At 35.6% G+C, this 26,782-nt stretch overlaps 1 protein-coding gene across 2 annotated transcripts; it reads right to left on the minus strand.

Moving 5' to 3' along the window:
• Positions 1 to 10,747: 10,747 nt before the first annotated feature.
• On the minus strand, positions 10,748 to 25,822 carry NUDT12 (nudix hydrolase 12). Of its 2 annotated transcripts, none has more exons than XM_029942674.1 (7): positions 25,743 to 25,822; positions 22,836 to 23,047; positions 21,686 to 22,275; positions 17,910 to 18,077; positions 16,725 to 16,838; positions 13,863 to 14,062; positions 10,748 to 12,870 (listed from the first exon to the last, which is right to left on the minus strand). In XM_029942674.1, the coding sequence occupies exons 2-7, from the start codon at positions 23,039 to 23,041 to the stop codon at positions 12,760 to 12,762; spliced, it is 1,389 nt and encodes a 462-aa protein (XP_029798534.1). In that variant the 5' UTR covers positions 23,042 to 23,047; positions 25,743 to 25,822; the 3' UTR covers positions 10,748 to 12,759. The 2 variants fall into 2 exon arrangements, with proteins under 2 accessions (XP_029798534.1, XP_029798535.1); XM_029942675.1 differs by having other exon boundaries at positions 22,836 to 23,043; positions 25,743 to 25,813.
• Positions 25,823 to 26,782: the final 960 nt, after the last annotated feature.

Consider the following 26,782-nt stretch of genomic DNA (forward strand, 5'->3'; position numbering starts at 1 on the left):
AGAAAAGAGCATTGTGCAGTGTGGAATTTGTTATTTTTAATATTACTACTATTAATGTTTTAAAAATTGGGTAAGGAAAAATTTATATTAGTGAACCCAAAGGAAATTGAGCTCAGTATTTAATAAAGTTTGATAAATTAGGTAATACCAGTAAGGGAAGGGAAAGATGAGCTAAAGATGAAGATCCCTTACAGTTCCAAAAGTGTCTGCCCTTTGTTTGAAGATAGATGGCTGGGAGATCATCTTTCCAACTCCCTCATATCTCATGGGAGGAAACAGAGATGTAGCAAATTGCCCAAGGAAACATAGTGCTGACATGCTGCCTCTCTTCCTTCACCACCAGGCAAGGCTCTGAAAGTGAAGAATTTTTTTTACTTGAGATTTTTTGAAAGATGTTTGTTGCTTTACTGTGTTAAATGTAGAGGCTCTTTCTGACATGCTTCAGGAATTATCCTTTTCCTTGCTCACTTACTTATAAAATGAAAGGAGTTCACATTATAATTGGGAAAACCCAGTGTACTTCCCACGGAGGTAGCCTTAATCATTTGACAGTCTGTGCCAAATAATTTGACTCAATCTTCTGAGCTGGACTTAATGTGAAAATGTAAATATAATGTAAACCTCAAGAACTTTACAGTGTAGCACAGGATTCTCAAACTTGAGAATGCTGAAAATATCATTGAGTAACTTTCTAAAAATGTAGATTTGGGGCCTTACTTTAGAGATTCAAATTCTGGGGCAGGGCACACGAATATGCATTTTTAGGAAGCACCCACTCTCCAACCCCTGGCAACAAGTCATTCTGATTCAGAAGCCCTGTTGAAGTAGATATAATGGGATAGGTGGGAATGAACCTCATTCAGAAAGTCTTTAGTAGCCTTAAGATTTTAAAGTAGAGCAGGCCTGAGGAAACTCGCAATGAATTCTCATTTCACTTTATTCCACCTCATTTTCCTCCTCTCCCAATTGGTACATAGTAAGGTTTAAATTTTTTATTGTTTTGGTTTAAATGCAGATTATTTTACTTTCTATATCAGCAAGCTTGTAGGGAGAAAACTCCTTGAGAGATCAGTTGTTATTTTTTGCTCGCCCCCATGTGAAGAGGCTCTACCATAATTGCATCCTAAATCAGTCTTAGGTGTTAACTCTTCAATACCTATATTTCATCTCTGTGCTAACCATAATCTAGCAAGTCAGAATAGCAGGCCAGGTCCACTAGTGTAAGGAGATGTCACATTGTATTTCGCTTGCTTATTCCCCATGTTCACATTTGGCTTCTCAAGAGTTAAAGCATTCCTGTATTTTGGGGTTGACTTTGCTTCTAGAGCTAAAATAGTTGGCAGGTACATAGGGCATTAGAGTGTCATGGAAGTATTGAAGAAAGGTACTTGGCAGGGAGAATGAGGTACCCAGCCCTTGATCTTCTGACTTATAATGGTGTACCCATCAGCTCATTTCTGTAGAATGCCAGTATTTGTTGAGCATGGCTTTTTTGAAGCATCTCCAGTGAGAACTATCTTCTTCCTCTGAACCAGACCCCTGACTGCTCCATAGTTAACCTGACTTGAGCCAAGAGAAATTTAGAGGAAATTTAACTTTGGGCCCAGCAAAGGTAGATAGAGCATCCAGTATATATAGCTTTAGATTATCCCAGTCTCCTGAGGAACCATTAGAGATGTGGGCTTAAATGTAAGACCCACAAGGGCAAAGAACTTGTCTACTTTATACTTTGATGTCTTCCTGTTCCATACATGTGGAAAAACACAGTAGTTAATAAACATTTTTTAGGTGAATGAATCCGTACAACTTGCTCATTGTTTCCTGACTTTGGTCACTTGTTATGACCTTCATAATTCTTAGAATTCCTATGAAATATCCATGCTATTTGCTTAGTAGTATCTTTATTCATTAAAATTTTACTTTAGCTTTGTGTTAGACATGTGAAATTATGAAACATTTAACAAAAACATTAATAAAAAAGTCTTTATGTTGTACCACTCCAAACCATTTTGCATACCAGCAAATATTAAAACAAAAATATTAAACATTAAGAACATTAACATAACATTAACAAAATATTCCATAACATACATACATTAACATAACATTACATAACATACATAACATAAACTTTAACATAAAACAAAAACATTAATAAGAAAAATCTTGATGTTGCACCACCCCAAACCACTTTGCATACCAGCAGTGGTATGTGCCTCTTATTTGAGAAGATACAGTCATAGTCTGTGTGCTATTATCATGACATTATTAGACTTGAAATCAGTTTTGTATTTGGCTTTGCTTCACTTCTTTTTTGGCTTTCAAATAATTATCAAAGTACAAGTTTTGCTAATTCCATGCGCAGAATGATGCAGGAATTAAATATCACTGTATCAAGAGGAATCACCCTATTCAACTATAGTTAGAACCCTAGCTACTTGCAACTATTTTTAAATTGCCAAGTCTGAGAAATCTCTAGCTATGGTTTTCCTCTACTTTGACCTTAACCAGCACAGGGACTTTCAGAATCTCTCTTGATAATCACACTTCCATTCTCTCAGTCCTAAGTGACAATTCACATTATTTCTCTTCCACTAATTATACTGTCTGCAACTAGACAAGAGTTGACAACTTTATTGCAACATTTATATAGTTCAAATAATAAAAAGTTTACCAAACAGGTATACTTCTATTAGATGAAGAAAGAGGAAAAATAAGGCATATATGTACACTTAAATATGTCATTAGATATCTTGTAAAAGTTAGCAAAGGATAGGCACAAAAGGATAATTGAATAGATCTCAGGGACTACTTTTTCCTGCTCAAGACTTTCCCTACCTATTAATTAAATCAAGAATGTCTGAGTTTTCTAAGGGTGAATGTCTCTTTTTTCAACTTATTGAAGTGGAGCCATACTACTTCACATATTACAGAAGAGCTCTGCTTCTCTGAAGACTTAATAATTGCTGAAATACCAACTCTTCATGGGTTTAAATAACATCCTCTTAATTTTGAAGCATTCAACCCTAAACCTCAATTTGAAGTAGTGTTTGAATATACTGAGTCTTGATCTTTATACAGAAACCTCTGTGTGTAATTTCCCCCAAACATGAAATCCCTGTGATTCTTTCAGTGAGACGTCTTATCCCTCAGGGCAGATCTGATCAGTCCTGCTGACAACAGAGATTTTGACTACTCAAAACAGAAAATGTGTAACATCTTCATTCCTTTTCGGCACAGAACCAAGAAAAAACCAATATACAACCACACTGCTAAATTCTAAAGACTGAGAAAAAGCTGAAATAAATATTTGAACAGTCAAAATACTTCTTCCTGCCCCCCAAGCAAACCTGTGCTTTGCTAGTAGTAGCCATAGGTTAATTTCTACTTTCAGTCATTCAGAAGGAAGTAATGAATATATTTTTTCAAATGTTTCAATGGAAATGTTATCATCATCATCAACTATTTATAAGAGCCAACTTTTAATTTTTATTAGGGTGCCTTGGGGATTTTTAAACCTCCTTATTGGTTTAGATTTCATAATTCACGGTAACTTAAATTACCTTAAAATAACTGTTACGGCAAAAAAATTTGATGAGAATATTAATGTAAACAAGATATAAGGACCACAAAGAGACTTCAGTAAAAGTTTTAGAGGAGACATCATCTTCAGTCATTTCAGAATTACAATTTTAAAACCTTTTCGATGCTCATTTCACTAATTCACTAAAGTAAATTTCTGTAGCTTAATACAATCCAATGCATGTTTTTGAAAGCAACAAAAGGGCCTTTATCTTAAATGTTCTATGCTTGATATTTTCTGCTGACCTTTCATGTATATAGCTTGAGCCACTGACTATGCTCTACTGTGCCCACTGTTTTAAAAATGTGTTTAAACTGCACTCTGGCCAATGATGAAGGAATGAGAAATTATGCTTAGAATTAATCTGCCAGGTTAATTTAATCACTTTATGATTAGGCTTATATTGGGCAGATAATCACTGCTAACACTCCCTCCCATCTCTCAAGTTCACTGAGCTTTGGGGCAGTCTCATGAGTTGAGAATAACAGATCAGTGCATTTTGTGTAACGAGCATATATCTTCACAAGTCAGCACATTCAGAATTTTCATTCTGCTTTCTGCAAAAATGATCAGGAACCAATCTGTGAAAGAGCCATCATAACTGAGAATTTGACCCATCATAGTTAAATTTCTGGTGTGTCATTTTAAAGATCTTTTTGGAAGCTTGGTTATTGAATGATCCCCCCCCCCTGAAGAAACCAACAGTATTTTATAAGAATCTAATTGTAGATTCATCACATGGTTACTACAGATTTCTTTGAGAAGTTAAATGAGTTCACATAGAATTTTTTTAAGAAGTGAATTTCTAGCCACAGAAAGAATATGTGGGCATCTAATAAGTAGACAATAGAGATTTATTTTTCAGTTTACTTGCCAAATTAAGGGTTTTAGTAACCTATTCAACACTATGGTAATCTGACACTAGAAGAAAATAACTAATGCTTAAATGCTGGGATAAGAAAAAGAGGTTAAAAACCATCTAGTGTTTAAGTTCTAAATGAGGCTGAGGAAAGTAAAAGGACTGGCTGAACTCTTGATGGTGAGAGAATTCTTTGTAAATATATATTGCCATCGCTTTCTTGGAACACATTTAAAGATCAACTGACAGTGAAATTGCAAATACATCTTTTTGGAAACTTTGATTTGGGATTACTTACACAAAAGGGATCAGCCATGATACTTTGCCAAGGAAATGGTCTAAATCTCAGAGTAACTGCAGTTGTTCATAGAAAAAATATTACTCCTTAATGTCTTCTTTCGTGAGATCAGATCACAATATTTTGGGTGACCAATATATTTCAAAAAGTTAAATATAAACATTTAGACAGGTAAAATTAAGTATAAAATTAAGGACAAAAAAATTCTTCTAACTAAACCAGATGAGAAAATCATTCTGGTGATTAGCAAATTTAATACTGCAGTGGAAACAAAGCAAATTATAGGAATTCAAAACAAGGGCTATTGCTTTGAAACGAAACTGACCTTCCATGAATTCAGAATGAATTTCAATTATGCTTAGAAGCCTAGCTTGTCAGTTGCATTTTCTTTGCTTTCCAAATGCACAATTTATTTCAAATAACCAAATTAGGATATGGATGGTAGCTATTCAAATGTGCATATGATGTCTTTCTTAGCATAAATAAAAGAGGCCTAACCACATTGACTATTTAGAATTATTTTTCCTCATCCATCCTTTTTCTGTATCCATCCTACTTGGTAATACAGCAAGTTACAAACAGCTGTTGGATTTTTTTTGTGACTGAAAAGAAATATGTTGTTAAATTGTCTTCATATAGAACATTCACATAATTTTCCCTTTGCTCTCATCCTTTGCTAAGCAACTAATCTAGGACATCCAGGATTAAAATAGAGGATACTTCATTCAAAACAGCAAAAGAAAATAAAAGAAAAAAAGGAGAAAGTAAAAAGAACATATAATCAACTCACCTAGGTAAAGCCTTCATAAATTCCTCAGCTCTGAAGGAGACATAGATAAGACGCAATATGTATTTTGAAAAGCAAGAAAATGAAGTAAAGATTTGAGTACTTCCTCTTGTTCTACTTGGGATTTATCTGGGTTGTCTAAATCCAAAATCTGATTAGCATACTTAATCTTATGCAGTGTCAGGAATGATCTACCATTCTTTAATCAGTCTATTATTATCTGTCTTCACCATTTCCAACAGTCTGTTTATTTTCAAGTATACCTTTAGTGAACAGTGATGTACTACTGTGTGCTTTTGTGGTTTAGGAGTTCGGATGGGGGTACTATGAAACACAACTGTGATGTTCATGTGGTGCAAATGGAGTGCATGAACCACCTGCCCCAGTTAAAATTTAATGATCTAGTTTGGTTCTTACACTGGTGGGGTTAATTATAAGGTAATTCATTTATCTTTGTGAGGTAGATAAGGGCAGAAGCAGTGTGGTGTATGGAATGGGGTTTATGGTACGGAAGGGGTTGTAGACTTTGCTTAGGAAGATTTAAGTCTGAGTCACATTTCCATATCCTATGCTGACTTTGAGGATCATTTGACTCTCTTAGACTCAGTGTGCCCATTTATAAAACTGGGATAAATAATATATGCCCTGATTTAGAATTTTTGAAATCCTATGAAATATGTAAATGAAAGCATAGTTTAGAAGTACAATTTAGAATCTTTAAATAAATGAGACATTTCTATTAAAGTAGTTGTAAAATGATATTACTTATAATTATCCAGGTGATTCTTATGTTACTAATGCCTAATAAAAATTTGGAAGGTTTTTCTGTGGCTTTTTGCAAACACAGAAATTATGGTATATATAAGAGGTTGGCAGAAAGGGAGGTGATCAGAGTTGAAACTCCATTGGTAAACTGCTATGCTAAGGAAATTGGACTTGAAACTTTGTCTAAATGGGAGTCTTTTATTATTATTATTATTATTATTATTATTTTGAGACAGAGAGAGAGAGAGAGATGGTATTAGCAGGGGTGTGGGGCAGAAACAGAGGGAGATACAGAATCTGAAGCAGGCTCCAGGTTTTGAGCTGTCAGCACAGAGCCCCATGTAGGGCATGAACTCACAAACCTTGATATCATGACCTGAGCCCAAGTCGGATGCTTAATTGACTGAGCCACCGAGGTGCCCCAAATAGGAGTCTTTTTGAGGAATTTAGCAAGCTCTATTTGGCTTCAGTGTGAAGAATGGATTATGAGTGAAATCTGAAGTAAGAAGACCAATTTAAGAACCTGATGTAGAAACCAGGTAAGTAGGCTGAATTCGGATTGGTGGCAAAGGACAGGGAGACATACTAATGAATGAAATATTAAGATTCAATAAATATTAAGAAGTAGAAGCCAAGATACTGACACTCAAGTATTAAGAAATAAAAGGGGTAGGATTTGGAGTTAGCTTGGCTGTGGAGTGGCGTAGGATAAGGAATAAAGTAGACAAAGTAAGCATAATAATACCCAAGAGTTCCATATTAGAAATTACAAGATTACTAAAAGAGAGAAATAGAGGGTCCCTGGTTGGCTTACTTGGTTAAGCGGCTGACTCTTGATTCTGGCTCAGGTCAGTGATTCTGGGATCAAGCCCCAGGTTGGGTTATGTGGACAGCATGGAGCCTGCTTGGGAATTTCTTTCTCCTTCCCTCTCTGCCCTTTCCTTGCTCTTCCTGCTCTTTCTAGAATCAGGTATATACTTGGAATAACAGGTAATTTAATTGCACACATGTACTATATGGGAGGCACTGAGATGCCCCTGCAGGTATGTCTAGCAGACAGTTGGAGATAGGAATCTGAGAAGTAAGTAGTTGTGCAGAAATGTCCAGAGTAACAAAAATATAATGCCCCACCAGAAAAATTACCAAAACTTAAGGGATTTAAAGAGAAATCTGAGACTGTTCTTTTCTCAATGCAGCATTAAGAAAACTCTTGAAGATAGTCTGTTAAGTGGAAAGATGAAAGGATTTGGAGTGAAATACTTGGGTTCAAATTTTGGCTCTCCTTTTTATTAACAATGGGACTCTGAGAAAGTTAACCTCTCTTAGCCAGCTATAAAATGGGGATAATGATAGTGACATTCATTTCATAAGGCTAATTAAGGATAAAATGAAATAACTGTCAACACTTTATAAAGTCCTATGTAAATAATATTAGTATTATGACAATAAGCTAACCAAAGAGTTACATTTTCATAGGAGATTGTTGTGAATAGGGGTCCTTAGGTAGTTCTGAGAAGTACATTGGAAAGAATGGGCAACATAATTTTTACCAAGTTCAGAAATCTGGATTTGAATTAAACTCACAATTTATTAGTGCTAATGTTAGATTTACTGAACAAGGAAATATACATACGCTTTTCATGGTGTAAAACAAAACACAGCATTTTATGTAACCATAATATAATGATGGTAATCAAAGAATATTATAATTTATCAGAATAAAATAAAAATGTTTATTATTCATGAGGATGTATGAAATGGCTGGGAACTAAAGAAAAAGATCAATATGACAAACCCAGTAATTTGTATAAAATGAGTATTTTTCTGGAATAATGAGAGGCATCTACAGCCATGAAAACTTTGAGGTCCACACATACATGCATATTTTCTCTCTGCATCCTTGATAGCATCTTCCAGAACACACAGAGTTCCTACTGGCTTACCACTCATGGCTACATTCACACTGAAGACTTCACTACAGTACAGAACAGATGATGATCAGACCAAGGAAGACCCTGAGGTTTGAATTTATGCACATCATTAAGGCATCTTATTTGGAGTTCCTCCCAACTGGCAGTAGAGTACTTGAACTTGTTTCATAAGCACAACAAAACCCAGCAAAAAAAAAAAAAGTGCAAAATAACTGCTAGCAGCAGAGCCGTTGGATAAATGGCATTTTAAATTGTTTTAGCTCCATGCATTGAGAGGACTTCAGCTCAGTGCTATCTGAAAGCTGTATAAATATTTATAAGGTACTCTCCTGAGGTGTTCAAAACATCACACTGCTCAAATAGACTACAATTTCAGGCTGGAGTAAAATGGGCAGGATAAAAAGTAAAAAAAAAAGATAAAAATTAACTTTATACTATATCATTTGTGCAGTTATGCTGTTCTAAAATAGATACATATATTAGTTTCAATTTCTACTTCTGGGTGGAACATTCACGGTTACTAAAAATGAAATCACCTCACAGATTAAGTGTTTAGAATGTTCTTAATTCATCAGGGGTGAGACAGGGAGTTGGTCTGGGGGAGGTTCCATGAAACTAGGAATCGAAACAAAGCCAGGACTTTCTTTGTTCCTTATGCTAGATTTTTGTCTGTCTCTTCTCAGACTAGTTAGAATGAAAAAAGTTTCCATTAGCAGAAAAGTCTGCTTTTTGAACTTAAAAGCTGTTTTAAAATTCCATAGCTGCCCCCACTATTCTGTACAGCCTCATTATAGTGGGAATTGTGAAAGAAATATTTACTGTCCCATGCTATGGTGTTGTATGCTTAGCAAGAAAAGGGAAACATAGTATTCTTGAAGGAATAAAGTTAAAAGTGCTACTTCTACCAAGGAATACAACTATATGTAGACACCCTTCAGTGAAAATAGAATAAGGAATTTGCTTACTTGTCCAATTGACATGTCCATCATAGTTGAAAAAAGTTTTTCCAAAGCAAAGAATTCACATTTCTGATTACCCATTTTCCTATGCCATCTTTATTATCTTTATTACCTATTTCCCATGCCATACTTTATTTCCTTTTAACCATTCTACTTGGGGCAAATAAAATGAATCATTTGAAAATCCACTGTAGATAATAAACTGCCCTTGCTATTAGAGAAACTGTTTTGAATTCTTCCTGAGTGTTTTGGAAGAAAAAGGACAAGGTGTGGTATAGAGGGGAAAAATATCATTTTTATCATTTGGATTATTTTCACAAAAATAACTTCTTTTCATTTCTCTCTTGGCTGGTGAGACTTTTTGAAGATGTAGGCTCTGGGCGGCGTTATCCTTGTCTCCTGGAAATACACCCTCTGTCTCTCATCTGCCCCTGTGGTGTCAAAGCTCCCAAACATTTGAACCACTTGTCAAGCACCCTCTACCGGCACTGAAGTCAAACTCTCTTCCCCTCTCTACCAACCCATTTGCAAGTACTTGTGGTTCGCCTCAAGACCTCGTTCTTTTATATTTGTAGATGTATACACCTAAATTTACACTTTTGAATATTTTGTCCTAGATATTTTTCTACTAGAGAGAAATGGGTCTTTTCAGTGCAACACCCACTACTCCTACCTAGCCAGCGGTATGTGAATATGAATATATGTATGTAAGTACACACACACACACACACACACATTCAGAACATAATAGTTGACTCTCATCAGTAATAAAATTTGCATTGTGGAACTGTTCTAAATAATTGATAGATTTGTTTTATAGAACATTTTCACCTCTTATTTTGCAGTACACACATGAGCAACACAGTTCTAGAACCAACAACAGACAACATGGTCGCACCCTCTGTTGTCCCACTCTCTTCTGTCTTCACCCAAGTCTCCAGCTTGATCGGTCAGACTTAACTCAATCATTTTCCAACTAAATGAAACATGTGGGCTTCTAATTCTTCTAAGCACTTCCATGAGCAGTAAACAGTGAAAAACTCAAAATGCAAAGACTAGTAATATGAGACAATAAAAACAGATATTAGACAAATAACTCAAATTTGAAGATAAAAACTGACTAGATAGATGTATGTGTATCATATACATATGATCTAAAATAAAAATTTAAGTCTTCCAAATATGACTACTTTTTAAAATGTTCATTTATTATTTTGAGAGCGAGCGAGCACTAGTGCAAGTGAGCATATGCATGAGTGGGGGAGGGGCACAGAGACAGGGACACAGAATCTGAAGCAGACTCCAGGCTCTGAGCGGTTAGCATAGAGCCTGACATGGGGCTCGAACTCATGGACCCAAACCACAGACCGTGAGATCATGACCTGAGCTGAAGGTAGCTCCTTAACTGGGCCACCCAGGCACCCCCAAATATGGCTACTTTTAAAAGAGCTTTTATACTTGTTGTTTACACATCACTAAACAGGACAGGATGACTGCAATTGGGTTTTTTTCATTTTTCAGAAGACATTTACCAAAACATATTAAAAAATATGTAACACAAAAAAGAAAATAGATAAATATTTTAATGTATTGTTACCTTCATTTCCATTAGAATACATTCAAGGCACTTGAACCTCTACCATTTCTTTGCTATTCCTTTTATTTACATATAGCTATTCACCTCTTAGAGGTAAGCAATGTTAAGAATGATTATTAATAACAATAATTTATACTTACTGATTTTCCCTGGGTATAGGATTAAATATCCAAAACTAAATTTATAGCTATATTTTATTGATATTTTATATTTTACTATCTGAACATAGAAACCTAGAACTTTTTGATGTAATCTTAGATTCTCTAAGTACATTTTGAGTAAAACTGAACCTCAAGTCATCAAACTTAATAATAATCAAGGCATATGATTTTCTATTTACTTATGAAGTTTAAATTTTATTATGTATCTAAGTGTCCAATATAAGTCAGTTTTGTCTAAAGTTCTGATACCAATCAGCTTTCATCAATTACTAAGAAAATAATTGTTTGTTAGTAAAGTTTTACCTAAGAAAATTATCATATTTAAGTTAAATGATTTTAGTATCTAAACCCGTAGTTGATAATATTTGGTAAATTAAATGTGTTCTTATCATCCCTTATTATAATTTATTCTACTTATATTTTTAGTAGTAGTTTCTACTTGCTATTAGAGGGAGAGTCTTACACTGGGCAGTCTAGTACAGACTGTTAAACTTTAGTTACTTACCTGTAATTATAATTAATTGTATTAACAAAAGTAAGCTATAATTGTGTAACTTTTATTGATTAATTGACTGATTCACCTTTCATGGATTAAATTAGTTAAATTCATCTTTCAGGATTTCTTTTTCCTTATCTATAAAAGAAGGGCACTGAACTACATATGTTATCCTAGAGATCTCTTCCAGTTCTAACATAATAAAGAAACAAACTATATAGATTTATACATTTATAGACTTAAAACAATTCCAAAACAGCCTTATAAAATGACAGTTCTCTGTTGCAAAATTGTGAATTACTTTTTTTCTCTGAGCCTTCCTGATTCAGTTCTAAAATATATTTATTTTATAAATGCTTCTTAGAATATGTTGAAAGAGGGCCAAAATCAAAATGTTGCATTTGAGTTTAATAAATGTTATTAGTAATGACTACATAATTTCTTTGCTAATGCAGATACATCCCTTATCATAAAATGACATAAAGCCAGTGTTTTTATTGAATAGGTAAATCTACCTGGGAAATATTTAATATCTGATCTTTGAGGTGAATTTCTTTCAAATACATTTCAGTGAAAAAGCAAGAATTCTGATTTGTCTTAAGAACAACTTTGAATATAACAAATAAATAGACATATTACTTGACTTTAGGTTTCGGGAAGAAGCCCCGTACACAGGGGTGTGCTCTCACTGAAGCTCTCCTTCCATGAAAGCACAGTGTTCTGATCACTAGCAGAGTTGGCAAGGTAGAAAATTCTTCACACTGATCAAAGCGGACTAGTAGCAACACTATAATAGCACCACTGCTAGAACAAAGGAGCCAGGACAAAAAAATGGAATATAATGGGAAGTGGGCAAAAATCAGCTACTGACAACTGAAAGAAACTTTGTAGTAATGAAAAGACTGAAAATGAAGCTTAAAATTCATTAAAATTATTTTGTCTCATTTCTCAAAAATAGAACTACAGTGATTGGTCTAATGCTTAAAAGAGGCATTGAAATTTAGGTTTGTTTACAGTTTTAGAACATACATCTTTACAACATGATTTTTCTTATTAGAAATATGGTTTAGTGAGATAGAATTGTGGAGCACAACAAAAAGATGTTTTGAGAAGGTTGACTCAGATTTAACAAAGTCTGAGGCAGTGCTGTATTTTATAAAAATATAAATTCCATGGTTAAGATAGGAAGTACATGTTGAAAATATTTTTGAATCCTAATATGGTATTTTGTGTTGTGATATTCTAAAGAGCACTAAATATTCCTAATCTCACTTGAGGAATAAGTGGTATTAGAAGTCAATATTCAAAGTCTACTTATTTGATTTAGAGATTGGGGTTCATTCCAATCCAGTGTTTGATTAACTGATGTGCAATAGCTCGGCTTGGTGGCACAAAGAATGCCTGCTGCTTCCCTCTGGTCAGAACATCCACAACCTAAAATATACCATAATAAAATGTATTAGGATTTCAACACTGTCATACTTAAATACTATTTTTATGCTTATACAATTCAGTTAAATGTGATGACTTTTACAGTGAACAACAACAGGAGAAACTGACAACACCCGTGTACAACATGCCACATTTAGTACAGTGATGTTAGTAGGTTCAATGAGTTAGTGATTCAATTTAAAAAAATATTCCAGAAAGGCATATTGCCTTATGAAAATAAGGTCACAAAAGTGAAAAGTATATGCTCCATGTTTATTTTCAAAGTGAAGTAAACTTTTGGAAGAGTTTCCCTTTTATAAAATTTTGAAAAACAATCTAATTTCTACTTTTTGAGGTTGAGCATAAAATAAAATAAATTTGATTTAGGCAAGTCAGAAAGGATTTCAGGTCTTCACTACTAATAGTGTATTCATTTGTTTTCTATACAAATATTTTAGGTCATGCAAAACAGACAAGTAGTTTATCTTGCCTTCTAGTACTGGGGGATGATGCTTTAAAAAGTTCTTGTGAGCGTATCTTTGTTATTAGTTTTGCTATTCTTTTCTTTAAGCACATTTTAAAATGAACAAGAAAAAAAATAAAATGAACAAGAACTGTTAAAAATTTTAAGCATTTGTACCGATATTTTTTGAAAGCTACTTGTTTTAATGCTTTAAACTAAAATCTAAAATGTTCATGAATAATATTCCTTCTTTCCATCTTTGAAATAATGTTTACCTATTTTAAGTCCATTGAAAGGTAACATTAATCTGGATTAATGGCATTTGATATTAGAAAAAGGCACAGAATCATCAACTAGTTGTATCTCACGGAATGAGTTAACATAGGACACATCAATTACATTGTAATCCATGCATGATGAGTGGGCTATAGCCATTCATTCAACTTGTTGAAAACATATATCCTTGCTGCATGCCCAAAGTGACACAGTCAGAGAACAATCAATAGAAGAAGGAAATTAAATTGAACTTTACCTGTTCTCTAGTGAACCAGCGGGCATCCTCTATTTCATTCTTGTCAACTTTAATTTCTGTAGACACTGCCACAGCTAAGCAGCCAATCATTAAGGAGGAGGGCATTGGCCATGGCTGACAAGAGACATACTGAACATGGCCAACTTTGACTCCACTTTCCTCTTCTACTTCTCTCCGAACAGCATCTTCTATTGTCTCCCCTAATCAAATGGGGCAAAAGAACAAGTAGCTGATGAACATCCCCTGGACATTTTGTGCTCTGAATGGTTCAAACATTTGGAAATCACTTTGGACAGAAACCCAATTCAAAGAATCAGAAAGCAGAGCCTTAAACTAGACTGGAATTCAAGAAAACATGGTTTCTTTTAGTATATGACCACATATATAATTAAGTTGCCAGGACACTTTCCTAAAAGGCCCAAATTTTTAGTTACATTGTAAAAATTATAACATCTACAACTATCCAGCACTGTTACTGGCTAAACGCTATGTAAGCATTTTGTATATTATCTCATTTATTATCACTAAATAGTTACAAATTATCATTACAAAATTTTTATAAAAGACTAGCCTTTTCCTCATTGAAATCTTAAATTTTTTTCTTATGTTTCAAACAATTATTGCAGACAACTTTTCTCAAAAGAGTTGAAGACCACATAAAACCACAAGTTTAAAAACCTCATAAGATGAAACAGTATGTTTTCTTTCTAAATGTTTTTGTTCTAGAGAACTGTTGACTCAGCTATGATAAAATAAAGCAATGCCTATAAGTACACTTAATATTTCTGATTTGTTGGAATTGAGAAGTAGAATAAAGGTTTCCATGTTAAGTTTATCTGAAAGCAAAATATTTTGCTATTTAAGTATAGCTTTTTATTCGAAATAGATTGATTTAAGGGTGCCTGGGTGGCTCAGTGGGTTAAGTGTCCAACTCTGGCTCAGGTCATGATCTCTTGATTCATGGGTTGGAGCCCCATGTTGGGCTCTGTGCTGACAGGTCAGAGCCTGCAGCCTGCTTTGGATTCTGTGTCTCCCTCTCTCTCTGCCCATGTCCTGCATGTGCTCTGTCTCACTCTGTCTTTCAAAAATAAAAATAGTTGAAAGAATTGAAATAGATGGATATATTTCCTATATTAAAATCAACAACTTATGCTCAACCAAAAAAAAAACATAGTGGGAAGGTAAAAGTCATAGACAAGCATTAAGATATTTGTAAGTCCACAGCTATAGATTAGCATACTGTAAAACTCCTAAAATTAAAAAAAGGTAAACAACCAAAATAAAATTATGCAAAGAATATCAACATGTAAAATTCAGAGAAAATGAAAATTGAAAGCCTAAAACACATTTGAAAAAGATGATCCATCAGCAGGTAATGAAAATAAAAACGACAGTGACATTATTTCATACTCATCAGAATGGCAAATTATAAAGTATGAAAATCCTAACTTAGTGAAGATGTGGAACGACAGAGTATTTCATGTGCTGTTAGAGTGTAAACTGGTGGGGACACTTCAGAAAGCAACTTGGCAATATCTACAAAAGGTTAGGATGCTCATTTGTTACAAGTTAGCAATTCTACTCTCAAGTATGCACCCTTGATAACTCTTGCAAATGTGCAGAAGGAGCAATATAAGAATATTCTTGGTGGTGTTGTTTGTAATAATAGAAATTCTGGTATAGGGGCCCCTGGGTGGCTCAGTTGTTTGAGTATCTGGCTTCGGCTCAGGTCATGATCTCACGGTTCGTGGGCTTGAGCCCCGTGTCAGGCTCTGTGCTGACAGCTAGCTCAGAGCCTGGAGCCTGCTACAGATTCTGTGTCTCCCTCTCTCTCTGATCCTCCTTTGCTCACACTGTCTCTCTCTGTCTCTCAAAAATAAATAAAAGACAAAAAAAAAAAAAGAAATTCTGGTATAAACTAAATGTCCAATAGCAGAATGGATAAACTGAACAGTATTTACAAATAAAATGGTACACAGCAGTTAAAAAAAATGGTCTAGAGTTACTAGAGACAACAGAGTGATTAAGAGCATGGACTCGGCCAAAATGCCCAGGTCTGTATCTCTGCCCTCCCACTCACCAGCTATTTGATCGTGGGCAAGTTACCCAGTTCCTGTACCTTAGTGCCCTATGTGTAAAACTGCTCTAATAGAACCTATTTTATAAGGCTGTATGAGGATCATATGATTCAGTATATGGAATGCCTGTGAAACAGAGCATGGCACAATGTATGTTTACCACTATGACTAGTGCAGATTAATACTGGAAGTTAAGATTAAACATGTATATTAATTATCATTCATTCCACAAATTATTTATTGTACTCTTACCATATATAAGGCACTGTTCTAAGGGTTTGGGCTACAACTATGAATGAAGTAAGGTCCTAGCCCTTATGGAGCTTACTTTCTGGTCTGAGCAGATAATAAATAAGCAGACAGATAAACGGATACAAACACACATAAGATAATACACACATACACACCATGTCAGGTGCTGACAAGGGCTGTAGGGAGAAGTCAGGCAGGAAGACAGAACTGTGAGTGTAGGTACGAGGCTAACTAAGTATTTGGGGCTGTCTGAGAAGGCCCCTTTGGAAAGGTGACTCAGTTGAGTCTAGTGAAGTGTACATGCATAATAGCAATATATGAAGGAGGAAATGTTGAATTTTTAAAACAAAATTATTCCACTAGTAAAAACAAAATTCTATCACTTAAAATACACAGAAAATATTTAAAAATATTGCAGTTTCACAGCATGAGAATTTGTCATAGCATGTCATCAAATTCTATCTAGAATTTTTATTTGTAAATCATAAGTTAAAGGAAAAGTATTATTAAAGTTATGAAGAAAGAGGCTTACCAGGTTCAATAAATCCAGCAAGGCAAGTAAACATGCCTGGGGGAAATCTTTTCTGCCTACCTAAAAGGCATTTGGTCCCATCTGGATGAATAACTTGCATGATTACCACAGGATCTGTTTGTTAAAAATCAGATTAATGAATGATATAAAAAATAATTTAGATTCATTGTGTAAAATGCTTGTCAAGTACTATAATAAAAAGTTGTATTGCCTATCAGAACAAGACTCTTGTGTAGTTATGAGATTGTTTCTTTTTGCCTGATGGCAAAGTATTTCAGGGAAATTGCATAGAATATTATAAACTAAAGGAAGACCATTTCTGTCTTCTTAATAGCAACAATGTTATATACTTACAGTATGCTAGGCATAGTGTTATATTTCAATTATAAAAAAGTTAGAGTAGATATTATATTGCATGAAGAAAGTACTAATTTTACTAGGTGAATGTGAATTTCCCTCTCCCTTCCTAATCCTGAACAAACTGTGTTTAAAAGTTAATGTGTTAATGTGGCTCTATGATTAAAGTTTAAGCCATTAAAAAAATTAAATTTAAATTAAGTAAGAGTTTATTTCCCAGAAGTCACTAATCCAATGAAGTCACCTTACTAGGTCATGACCGAGAACAGGAATCAAATGTAAAATGCTCCTGAGCAGTGAAAACAGGTGTCACCAAATCATGCATTCTACTGCCCGGAGACCTCCTCAGATACTGCTCAGACTGTCTATTACTTTTTCACAAGTTTTAAAGGACTAGGTTCTCAGATTTCCAAAGCAGCCAAAGCAGCAATTGGAAGGAGGAGAGTGGGAGGCAGACACTAGCAGTGATGAAAAGCTAGCTCTAGGTCATACTGCTCTGGTGATGATGCCTCATACAGGCCCTGAAATGTTGGGGCTTTTTTGTTTCTGCAGTAAATGGATCCGGATTGGTGGACTTTTGAAATCACCTATTTTAATACATCAAACTCATATTGACTAGCTATTTCTTAACTATGAGTAAATTATATACAATGTCCCTTACTTAAAAGTCATGAAAGTATATATACTTCAATACTGTAGACTTAACAGTTAAACATACTTTTAAAAAAGAGGTAAGCCCCTCAACAACTCAGAAACTTGTTTTGCCAGCACGTCTTATTCCCCAAGATTCCAGATGGCTGAGATTTCACTGTAGACGAAGAGGCTTACCAACTCTTGGATATGATGTATTGTGAACGCCGTGCAGGCTAGGGCAGCCTTCCCTTAAGCATACCCTTTTGTAGCCACCTTCTTCAATTTTAGTCGCACTTCCACAGGTTGGGCAGAACTTATACCGACTGTGCCAGGCGAGAACAGATCTTGCTTGAGCTACAACCCCTTTAAGAGAAGCATAAACAGTTTTAATTCTGTGATAAACTGTAAACAGATTAATATCAAAGCAAAATGTTTATAAGTTAGTAAAGGTATACACTGTATTTTCTGAGTAGCTCTGTGATCAAGGATGTTAGTATTCCTAATTTTATGATGTCTATATTTCTTTTAAAGTAAAAGACTTGGGGCGCCTGGGTGGCTCAGTCGGTTAAGCCTCCGACTTCGGCTCAGGTCAGATCTCACATTTGTGGGTTCGAGCCCCGCGTCAGGTTCTGTGCTGACAGCTAGCTCAGAGCCTGGAGCCTGTCTTCCGGTTCTGTGTTTCCTTCTCTCTCTGCCCCTCCCCCTCTCATGCTTTGTCTCTCTATCAAAAATAAATAAAACATTAAAAAAATTAAAAAAAATAAAGTAAAAGACTTAATCCAACAGATGACAAAAATTAGATTTAACTTTAATATGAACTAATAAATATAATTCTCATCTAGCACAGATGTACTAACATCTATCTTATATACTATATTACCTCAGGCTTTTATGGTAGATGATTTTAAAATTTTGGATATACAAGTTTCTAGTGCATAGTGATTTTGCAAAAATTGACTTGACAATAGTGACTTTTACAAAAATACATTACAAGTCCACTTCCTAATTTAGAGTTAGAATATAAAAATATATATTAGTAGGAAACTGTAGGAACCTCTCTTTTCCTGGGTAACTAAACTACTATTGGTTGATGTCACTGTGAAACATATCCTGTTTACAACTAGAAACTTCAAAGAACGTTAAAAAAAAAAGTACTGTATTTATAATATTCATGGTTAACTTTGTTCATGAAAAAAATGCCAATGAGGAAAAAAATGTTAGAATATATATACTTTGGCTATCTACCCTGGTATTTCAAGAAAGAATATGGCCTGACCAGAAATATAATTGAAGCAATAAAACTAGAAATTCTACATTTGCATATGCTTGACAAACTTGTTTTCCCTAAAATATATTATTTGGTCCAAAATTTTTTTGAAATAAGCAAAATAACCATAAACAACAATATTTTAAACTGGGAAAAACAAAACTAATAAACCATACATAAAAACAAATGTAATACTGAAATTCAGTGAATCCTAGGCAATATTAAATATTTGTCCACTACATTACCTCGTAATATGTAATATATGCTAAATATCTATATTATTTCAGTATTGTTTCAATAAGAAGCTAATATTTATTGAGTACCTACTATATGCCAAGCATCATGCAAAGATGTTTATATACATAGTTTATTTATGAGTGAATTAATGAATGAATGAAGAGGTATATTTCTTTTGGATTACCTGAAACAGAGGATAGTGTGGTATGGATGGATAGTATGAATGACAAATAATACAAATATGTATTATGTGAAATAAAAAAAAAAACAGCTCAACAGGTTACATCATCTTATTTAAAGGTTAGAGCAATGATATAGTTACTATTATTATTGTTATTCTGAAGGAGGAAACTGAAGCATGAAGAGGTTACATTAACTATGTAAATTTATACACCAATGTCCTCAATTTCCTAACTATTAAAAAAAAAAGATCATTTTGATCTTGAAATTATATTGCTACAAAGAAATTTTCTTTAAAATGTATAGTCTTGGGGTGCACCTGGGTAGTTCAGTTGCTTAGGTGTCTGACTCTTGGTTTCAGCTCAGGTCATGATCTCACATTTGGTGAGTTCAAACCCTAACAGCACAGAGCCTGCTGGGAATTCTCCTCTCTCTCCTTTTCTCTGCCCATCCCTCCTACCTCCAAATAAATAAATAAACTTAAAAAAAAGTACAATGTTGGGGTGCCTGGGTGACTCAGTTGGTTAAGTGTCCAACTCTTGATTTGGGCTCAGGTCGGGATCTCAGGGCTGTGAGATCAAGCCCTTAGTTGGTCTTCATGCTGGGCTTGCAGCCTGCTTAAGATTCTTTCTCCTCTTCTGCTTCTCCTGAAAACATTATGTTTTCTCCACAAATGTGGAGAATAAAACATACCAATTCAGACTTTGGGAGGAGGGATCTAAGCAGTCTCTGGTCGGGCCCACCACACATCTAAGGAAAGGTGGACACTGAGTGTGACCCCTTTTTACTTCCCATTAACTTTTCAATCAACCACAATTTAGCTTATATTCCTTCCACTCCACTGACATTCCTCTTGTTAAATTCATCAACAGCTTCATATTCTAAAACCAAAGATCCTTTAAAAAATCTTTTTCTATCTTACTCAAATTCTCAACAGCGTTTGGTTTATTTGACCACTCTGCTCTCCTGGTTTCCATGAGTACTCTCCTGTTTTCCTCTTACCTAACAGCCACACTGTCAACAAGAAGTTTGATGGCTCCTCTGTTTCTACCTGACTTCAAAGTTTAGGGGGATTTATGTGTGATTCTGAGGCTTTTTATTGCTTGCTCTCAACTCCCTAAGTAATCTCAGTAGTTTCCCGAGATTTAAATGCCACCTTCATGTTGATGGCTCCCATGTGGGTATCTCTAGTTGAGGCCTCTCCTCTGTGTTCCAGATTCTGATATCCTTCTCTAAAACTGGTTATGCCCAAAACTAAAACAGTTGTTTAATTATTTCATGTCTGCCCTGCTTCCTGTGCTCAACTCGTCACCCTATATTATTTTATCAAGAAATACCTACCGAATTACTAAAGTCTCAAACCTAGCAATTATTCATGATCTTTTCCTTTATTATTATATATCCTAAGCCCAATCTATCAGCAAGTGCTGATTTTCTCTATAAAAAATACCTTGAGTGTGACCCCTATTCACCATCTCTGTCACCTTAACTCAGGTGTAGTCCAGGTTTCTATCCTCTTTCACAGGAGTCTCAACCTACTGATCAAGCCCTGTCAGTTTCACCTCTAGAACTTCTCCAACTCTCCTTTTCTCTCCATCAACCCAATCCACTGCAATCTCTTAACTGGGCTACTGTAACTTAAATTCAGTCCCCTTTTAACAAGACTTCTGACTTTAAAATTAATTACCTACAATTCATGATCTACAAAGCAGGCAGAGTGAAGGGTTTTTTTTGTTTGTTTCTTTCTAAAACATAGGTGGGGTTACAACAGTTGAATGAACTTCAGAATAAAACTCCTAATTTCTTTTTTTTTTTTAATTTTTTTTAATTTTTTTATTTTTTTTTTCCATAATATTTTATTGTCAAATTGTTTTCCATACAACACCCAGTGCTCTTCCCCTCAAGTTAAAACTCCTAATTTCTTACCATGGCATATAAGGTTCCACATGAACTAGCATACCCAGCCACAGAAAACAAAATAGTCAAGGTCTTTGCCATCAAGCTCAGGGTATAGGAGGTGCTTAATAATTATTCACTGAAGAATAAAATAAAACCACCATGCAGTAGGATTAATTCTAGGGAAACTAATCTTGGCTGATTAAAACTGCTGTAACTGCTCAGGAGAGTAGTGCCCGAGAGAACTTTAGGAAATTTCTAATGAAGACAGCCTAATTTTGTGGCTTGCTGAAAGACGTGTGCCTCCTTGAATATGCAGACACATATAATTCCAACCCCGTTCCAAAAACCGGATTATTACCAATACAAGTAAATTGTATTCACTTCTTACCGGCTTCTTTTTCTTTCAATTGCAAAAGAGCTGGCATTGGAGGATGAAGAAAGTAACAATTTTCATGCCTTTGCTTAAATTCTTCAGCAGCAACAGGATCTATACCTAGAGCAAACCAGGCAACCAACCCATCTTCTTCTTCTCCTGGGACTTCTCCAGCATAATTAAATGACTCTTTTTTCATTTCAAGTTCTACTCCAAGGAAAATCAAGGTGATCTTTTCAGGCTGAGCCAAATAATCTTTTATATCTGTGTAGTTCAGCTGACAAAGCCTGACTTCCGGCTGCTGGAAACTCTCTTTATTGCCACCTAGAGTAACCAAGGGACTTAAATCTGAGAAAAGGATATAAACTGTGGCTGGATGGCTTTCTTTAGCTAGTAGCCAGTCAGAATTATTTCTTTTTTCACTTTTTCGGTCTAATAGCGTCCTGCTAAAATAGTTGTCACATTCTTCCACGTCCTTAGTTAGGAACCAAGGCTTCATCCTGCCTTTAGCATCAGCCAGTAAGTTAGCTATATGCTTATAACCCCAAAATTTAGCAATGTCCAGTGCAGTCTGCCTTGACTTATTGACAATGGATCTGTCACACCTATAAATGGAAAGAAAGATAAAATAGGAAATAAAATTTTTCTTTACTATTTATTAAAATAAAATATTTCCAGATGCACACAAAAGCCCTCTATTTAATCATCATTATACAGGATTTTTTTTTAAGTACATGATGTACTTATGAGACAGTTAAAAGACAAAATCATAAATGATGCAAAGTTAGAGATAGCAAGACACTTAAAATTTTCTGAGAACTGTGAAATAAAAAACAGTAAGTTTTATGTGCTATAACAAGAAATTACAGTTTTACAAGCGGGTTCTTGATATTCATAGTGGGTAGATCTGTATTTTCTACCAGGGATAAAAAGATTAGACTAACTCATGAATTTGCTTTCCCTTTAAGTATGAAGGTTTCATCCCTCAATGAAAGAAGTTAAAAGTTTTTAGTTAGGTATTTTGCTATGTTTGTATATAATAAAATTGGCAAACAAGTTATTTACAAATCTAATAGTATAAATATGGCTATAAGAAAAATTCAAAATACGAAACCCAGAAATGAAACCCCAGAGCCCTTAAAGTAGTGGTGCCCAAAATGTTTACCCTTTCTCAAGGAGAAATTGGACGACATCAGGGTGCCCATTCCTTGCAGCATACATCAACGCAGTCCAGCCATTTCCAGAAGTTTCATTGAGGAGAGATGGAGAATGACTCAGGATTACTGTTAACCTGGCAATATCTCCTTCTGCAGCTGAACAGTGAAACTGGGAAATTATTTCTTGCTTTGGGCTTCTTTTTATAGAAGACATCTCTTCCTTAAGAAAAAGGAAAATGGGGGAAAAAAAAGCCCTCTCATTTTCATTTGCTTTTTGTTCAATGATAGAACATTATCTGAATGCTGATAGAACAGGCATGGTGTCTAAAGCTATATACTCTTCCAAAGGTAATTTGTAACCAACTGTCATCATAGTATACATTTCAAAATTATTATCAGTTGAGAACTTTAAATATAACTCACCTCGGGGGGGGGGGTGTAAAGCACAATGTATAAAGACCTTTGGTAATAAAAAGAAGGGGGGCATATCCTGGAGAAGGGAGTGCCAGGTAACAAATTTTACAAAGAAGAGGAGGTACCTGACAGGTATATCAGAGGGATTTCAATATAGATCAAGGGAATGGGGGTGGTTAAAGCAGATAGAAGTCAAGTCAGAGGGTTTTTAGCAGATGACTAATATTCTCTTAGAGGCTATGTTATCAGAAACAGGTGCCTGCCTTTAGGAAAATTATGATCCTACAGCTATTCAAAACCTGAGTTACGGTTCACATGAAAACACATTTTTTTTGCTTTCCCTTTCACAATTAATTCAATAATCTATGTGGGACTGATTTTTGTTCATGGTGTAAAGTAGGGGCAAGATTCATTTTTACCCAATGGATAATCCATGTGACTTGGCACCATTTTTGAAATAACTATCTTTGTCCCATTGCACTGCAGTTGTCATTCTTGTCATAAATCAAATGACCATATATTTTGGCTCTATTATTGAACACTGTGCTGTTGGTCACTTTGTCAAAGTCTGTGTGACAGAAGCTATTTAAACCATTAACTTTGTCTGCTTTGTTACTCCATTGTTTCAGTAAGAAAAAATATAGAAAATGTTTCAAACCTCTTCATAAAAACTGTCTTATTGGGGACTGCATGTGGCAGGGCACAGGCTGAGCAATTCTTTGTGGAAACTTTTCATTCTTAAGTTCTCTAAGGGTTCATGCTTAAGTTCTCTAAGGGTTATGTTCTCTCTGAGAACAAAGTACTTTTTTAAGGTATGAATTTTTGTTTAGGGAAATGCTATTAAGAATTGGTTTGCGATTCTAACTAGACTTCTATCATTTTAAGCAATAAGATATTAAGGCTAAAAAGGAAAGGTTATACATTTTGACTGTTATGGTCTCTAGTGTTTTCAGAGCACAATTTGGCTGATCACTGTTATAGTAGGAGTATGAACAAAATTTAGGGGAAAAAATGGGCTGAAAAGATAAACTGTTCACTTTTCCTGTTTGTATCTTTCTGCTACAAATAAAAAGGTCAAATTTGACTACTCACAAAAGGGGAGGTGTGTGTGGGGGGGGAGGGTGAAATAGGTGATGGGGATTAAAGAGTACACATATGAATACTGAATAGTGTACAGATTTGTTGAATCACAACATTGTACACCTGTAACTAACATAACACTGTATGTTAACTATACTGGAATTAAAACAAAAGCTTAGCAAAAAACTCACAAGAATGGTGAAACCATGTTTACAACTTAACTTAGGGGGAGTGACTTCTATATCAGAAAGCAATTTTTTGTTTTTTGATTTACTGTAGAATTTATCTTACTGTTCTCTTCATACTGAGATTTCTAAATGCTTTACAAATATTATCAATAACAAAAGCTACAATTTTCCAGTACTTTATTTTGAATTATTGTTGTATACTGAGTCATGTATGGCCTCCCAAGTTGCCTTTCCCCTAAACTGATTTTCCACAAAATATCACATAGGTTCTTCAGTTAGGTTTACTTTAAACAATATTTTACTGTCTTATGTTCTGAGGTCATAGTCATTTCTTCACCCACTCCAGAGGCCACTCCACAGGACAAAGTGCAAAACTGTCATCCAAAAATAGAGCACTGTTTACTACACCCGGTACAATTCTTAAGCATACAGTATTCTCAGGAGAAAGGCAGCTTTTTTCTTTTTCTTTTTTTTTCTTTTGCAGAAAAGCCATCTAGAAACAGAACCATTTCTCATTCCAGAGAATCACACAAAATCTGAAACCCAGCTCTGCTGTTATATTTCCTTTTTCGTTTCTCATTGACAGGTTTTCCACAAAGTAAGGATTTGAAGGCAGGATGAGGTGATTCAATTAGCTAAATGCTGCCCTTGCTTTCTACAAAGAGCAGACCATTCTGAGAGGTCATTTTAAAAATCTCAAGTTTAAAGGGCCTTAGATTTTAAGTAAACCACAACCATTTTGTCCGAAGTGCACCGGAGGCCTATGACCTGCTCAACGTCACATGGTTCAAGAAACAGGGTAGAGTTCAAGTTCGGCTCTGTCAGTGAAGTCACTGACCATGATTTAATGAATTCCACGTCCCTGGGCATTCAAGGTGGCCATTTAGTCAAGCAACACCTACGCACTGTCTCTCCAAACGCTTAAATGCCTTGAGGTTGTTTTTTTTGTTATTACTGTGAGATTCCTCCTTTTAGCAGTTGAAGAGGCATTTCGTTTCCCCCCCTCAAAGACTGGACTGCAAACACCACCAGCAGCTGACAGGCTGCGCCCCGGCCCCCACCGGGAAGTCAGGGATAGGAGCCCAGGGATACCGCGCCTGCCCTCGCACCGCATCCCGAAACTGCGCCAAACCCAGCATGGCCAGGCCGACAGCTCTGACATCAAAAAGCACTGAAACTGCCACCCACCCCAAAGCGGGCGCCGAGGACTAACTAGCTGTTGCTGCTACTAACCCAAAGGTAACGAGAATAGAGAAAAGCAGGATACAGCTGCAAGACCGGTAAAACCCCACGCTCACTCTTCCTGGCGTCGGAAGGTGCCTTCCTGGCTTCCGGCGGAGGATCCCTGTCCTCGCACGGTTTTATGGGAAATGTAGTTTGTCCCAAATTGTGCGCTGTCCGTGAAGGGGAGGGGCTTGGGGGTGAACGCGTTCGGGAGCCTAGGTTGGAGGTCAGTGCTGTAAGGTCCAGCTTCCTGGTGGTGAGTTAGGCGTTGGTTTCCCTTTTCCGTCATATCGAGACCTGTGAAGTGTGCGGACGATGGAAAACTGTAGATCTGTGGAAATGGCTTTAAGTTTTTCAGTATTTCACACCAGTCCCCTAACTTCTCCTGTATGCTCCAGTGCTGCGGCGTGTATCGAAGCATTCTTTCGCATTGAGTAACACTGGCATCTTGGCTAGACCAACCTGCCCCAGTGTATGACCTTAAATAAGTTGTGGGCCCCTGAACTTCAACTCTTCATGTGCAAGTGCTACCTATGTATTGATGCCTCCTTCATTTAATCGTCCTTTATTATTATTATTATTATTATTTTTATATTAATTTACTTTTGAGAGAGAGTGTGAGCAGGAGAGGGGCAGAGACAGGGAGACCAAGAATCCGAGGCGGACTCCGGGCTCTGAGCTGTCAGCACAGAAGCCAACATGGGGCTTGAACTCGAACCAGGAGATCATGACCTGAGCTGAAGTTGGTCCCTTAAACGACTGAGCTGCCCAGACACCTCTTAATCATCCTTTAAAAGGTGTATATCAAGTGCCCATAACACTGTTTTGGGTTTTGAGGTTAAAAGAGGATAATGCATTTAAAGCTTTTTAGGTAGTTTAGAGTGTACCTAGTACAACACAATTATTCGTGCTGTTATTGTTTAGTTTCCTGTGCCTTCATGTTCTAAAACTGAAAGAAGTTTTGTGAGTTCACGATTACAAAATTAACTTTTGGTAGGCTCCCGGACCAGAGCTTTTTTTTTTTTTAACTGAATTGCCTCCCTGGCATT

The sequence above is a fragment of the Suricata suricatta genome, chromosome 6, assembly GCF_006229205.1.
Source record: "Suricata suricatta isolate VVHF042 chromosome 6, meerkat_22Aug2017_6uvM2_HiC, whole genome shotgun sequence".
Lineage (NCBI taxonomy): Eukaryota > Metazoa > Chordata > Mammalia > Carnivora > Herpestidae > Suricata > Suricata suricatta.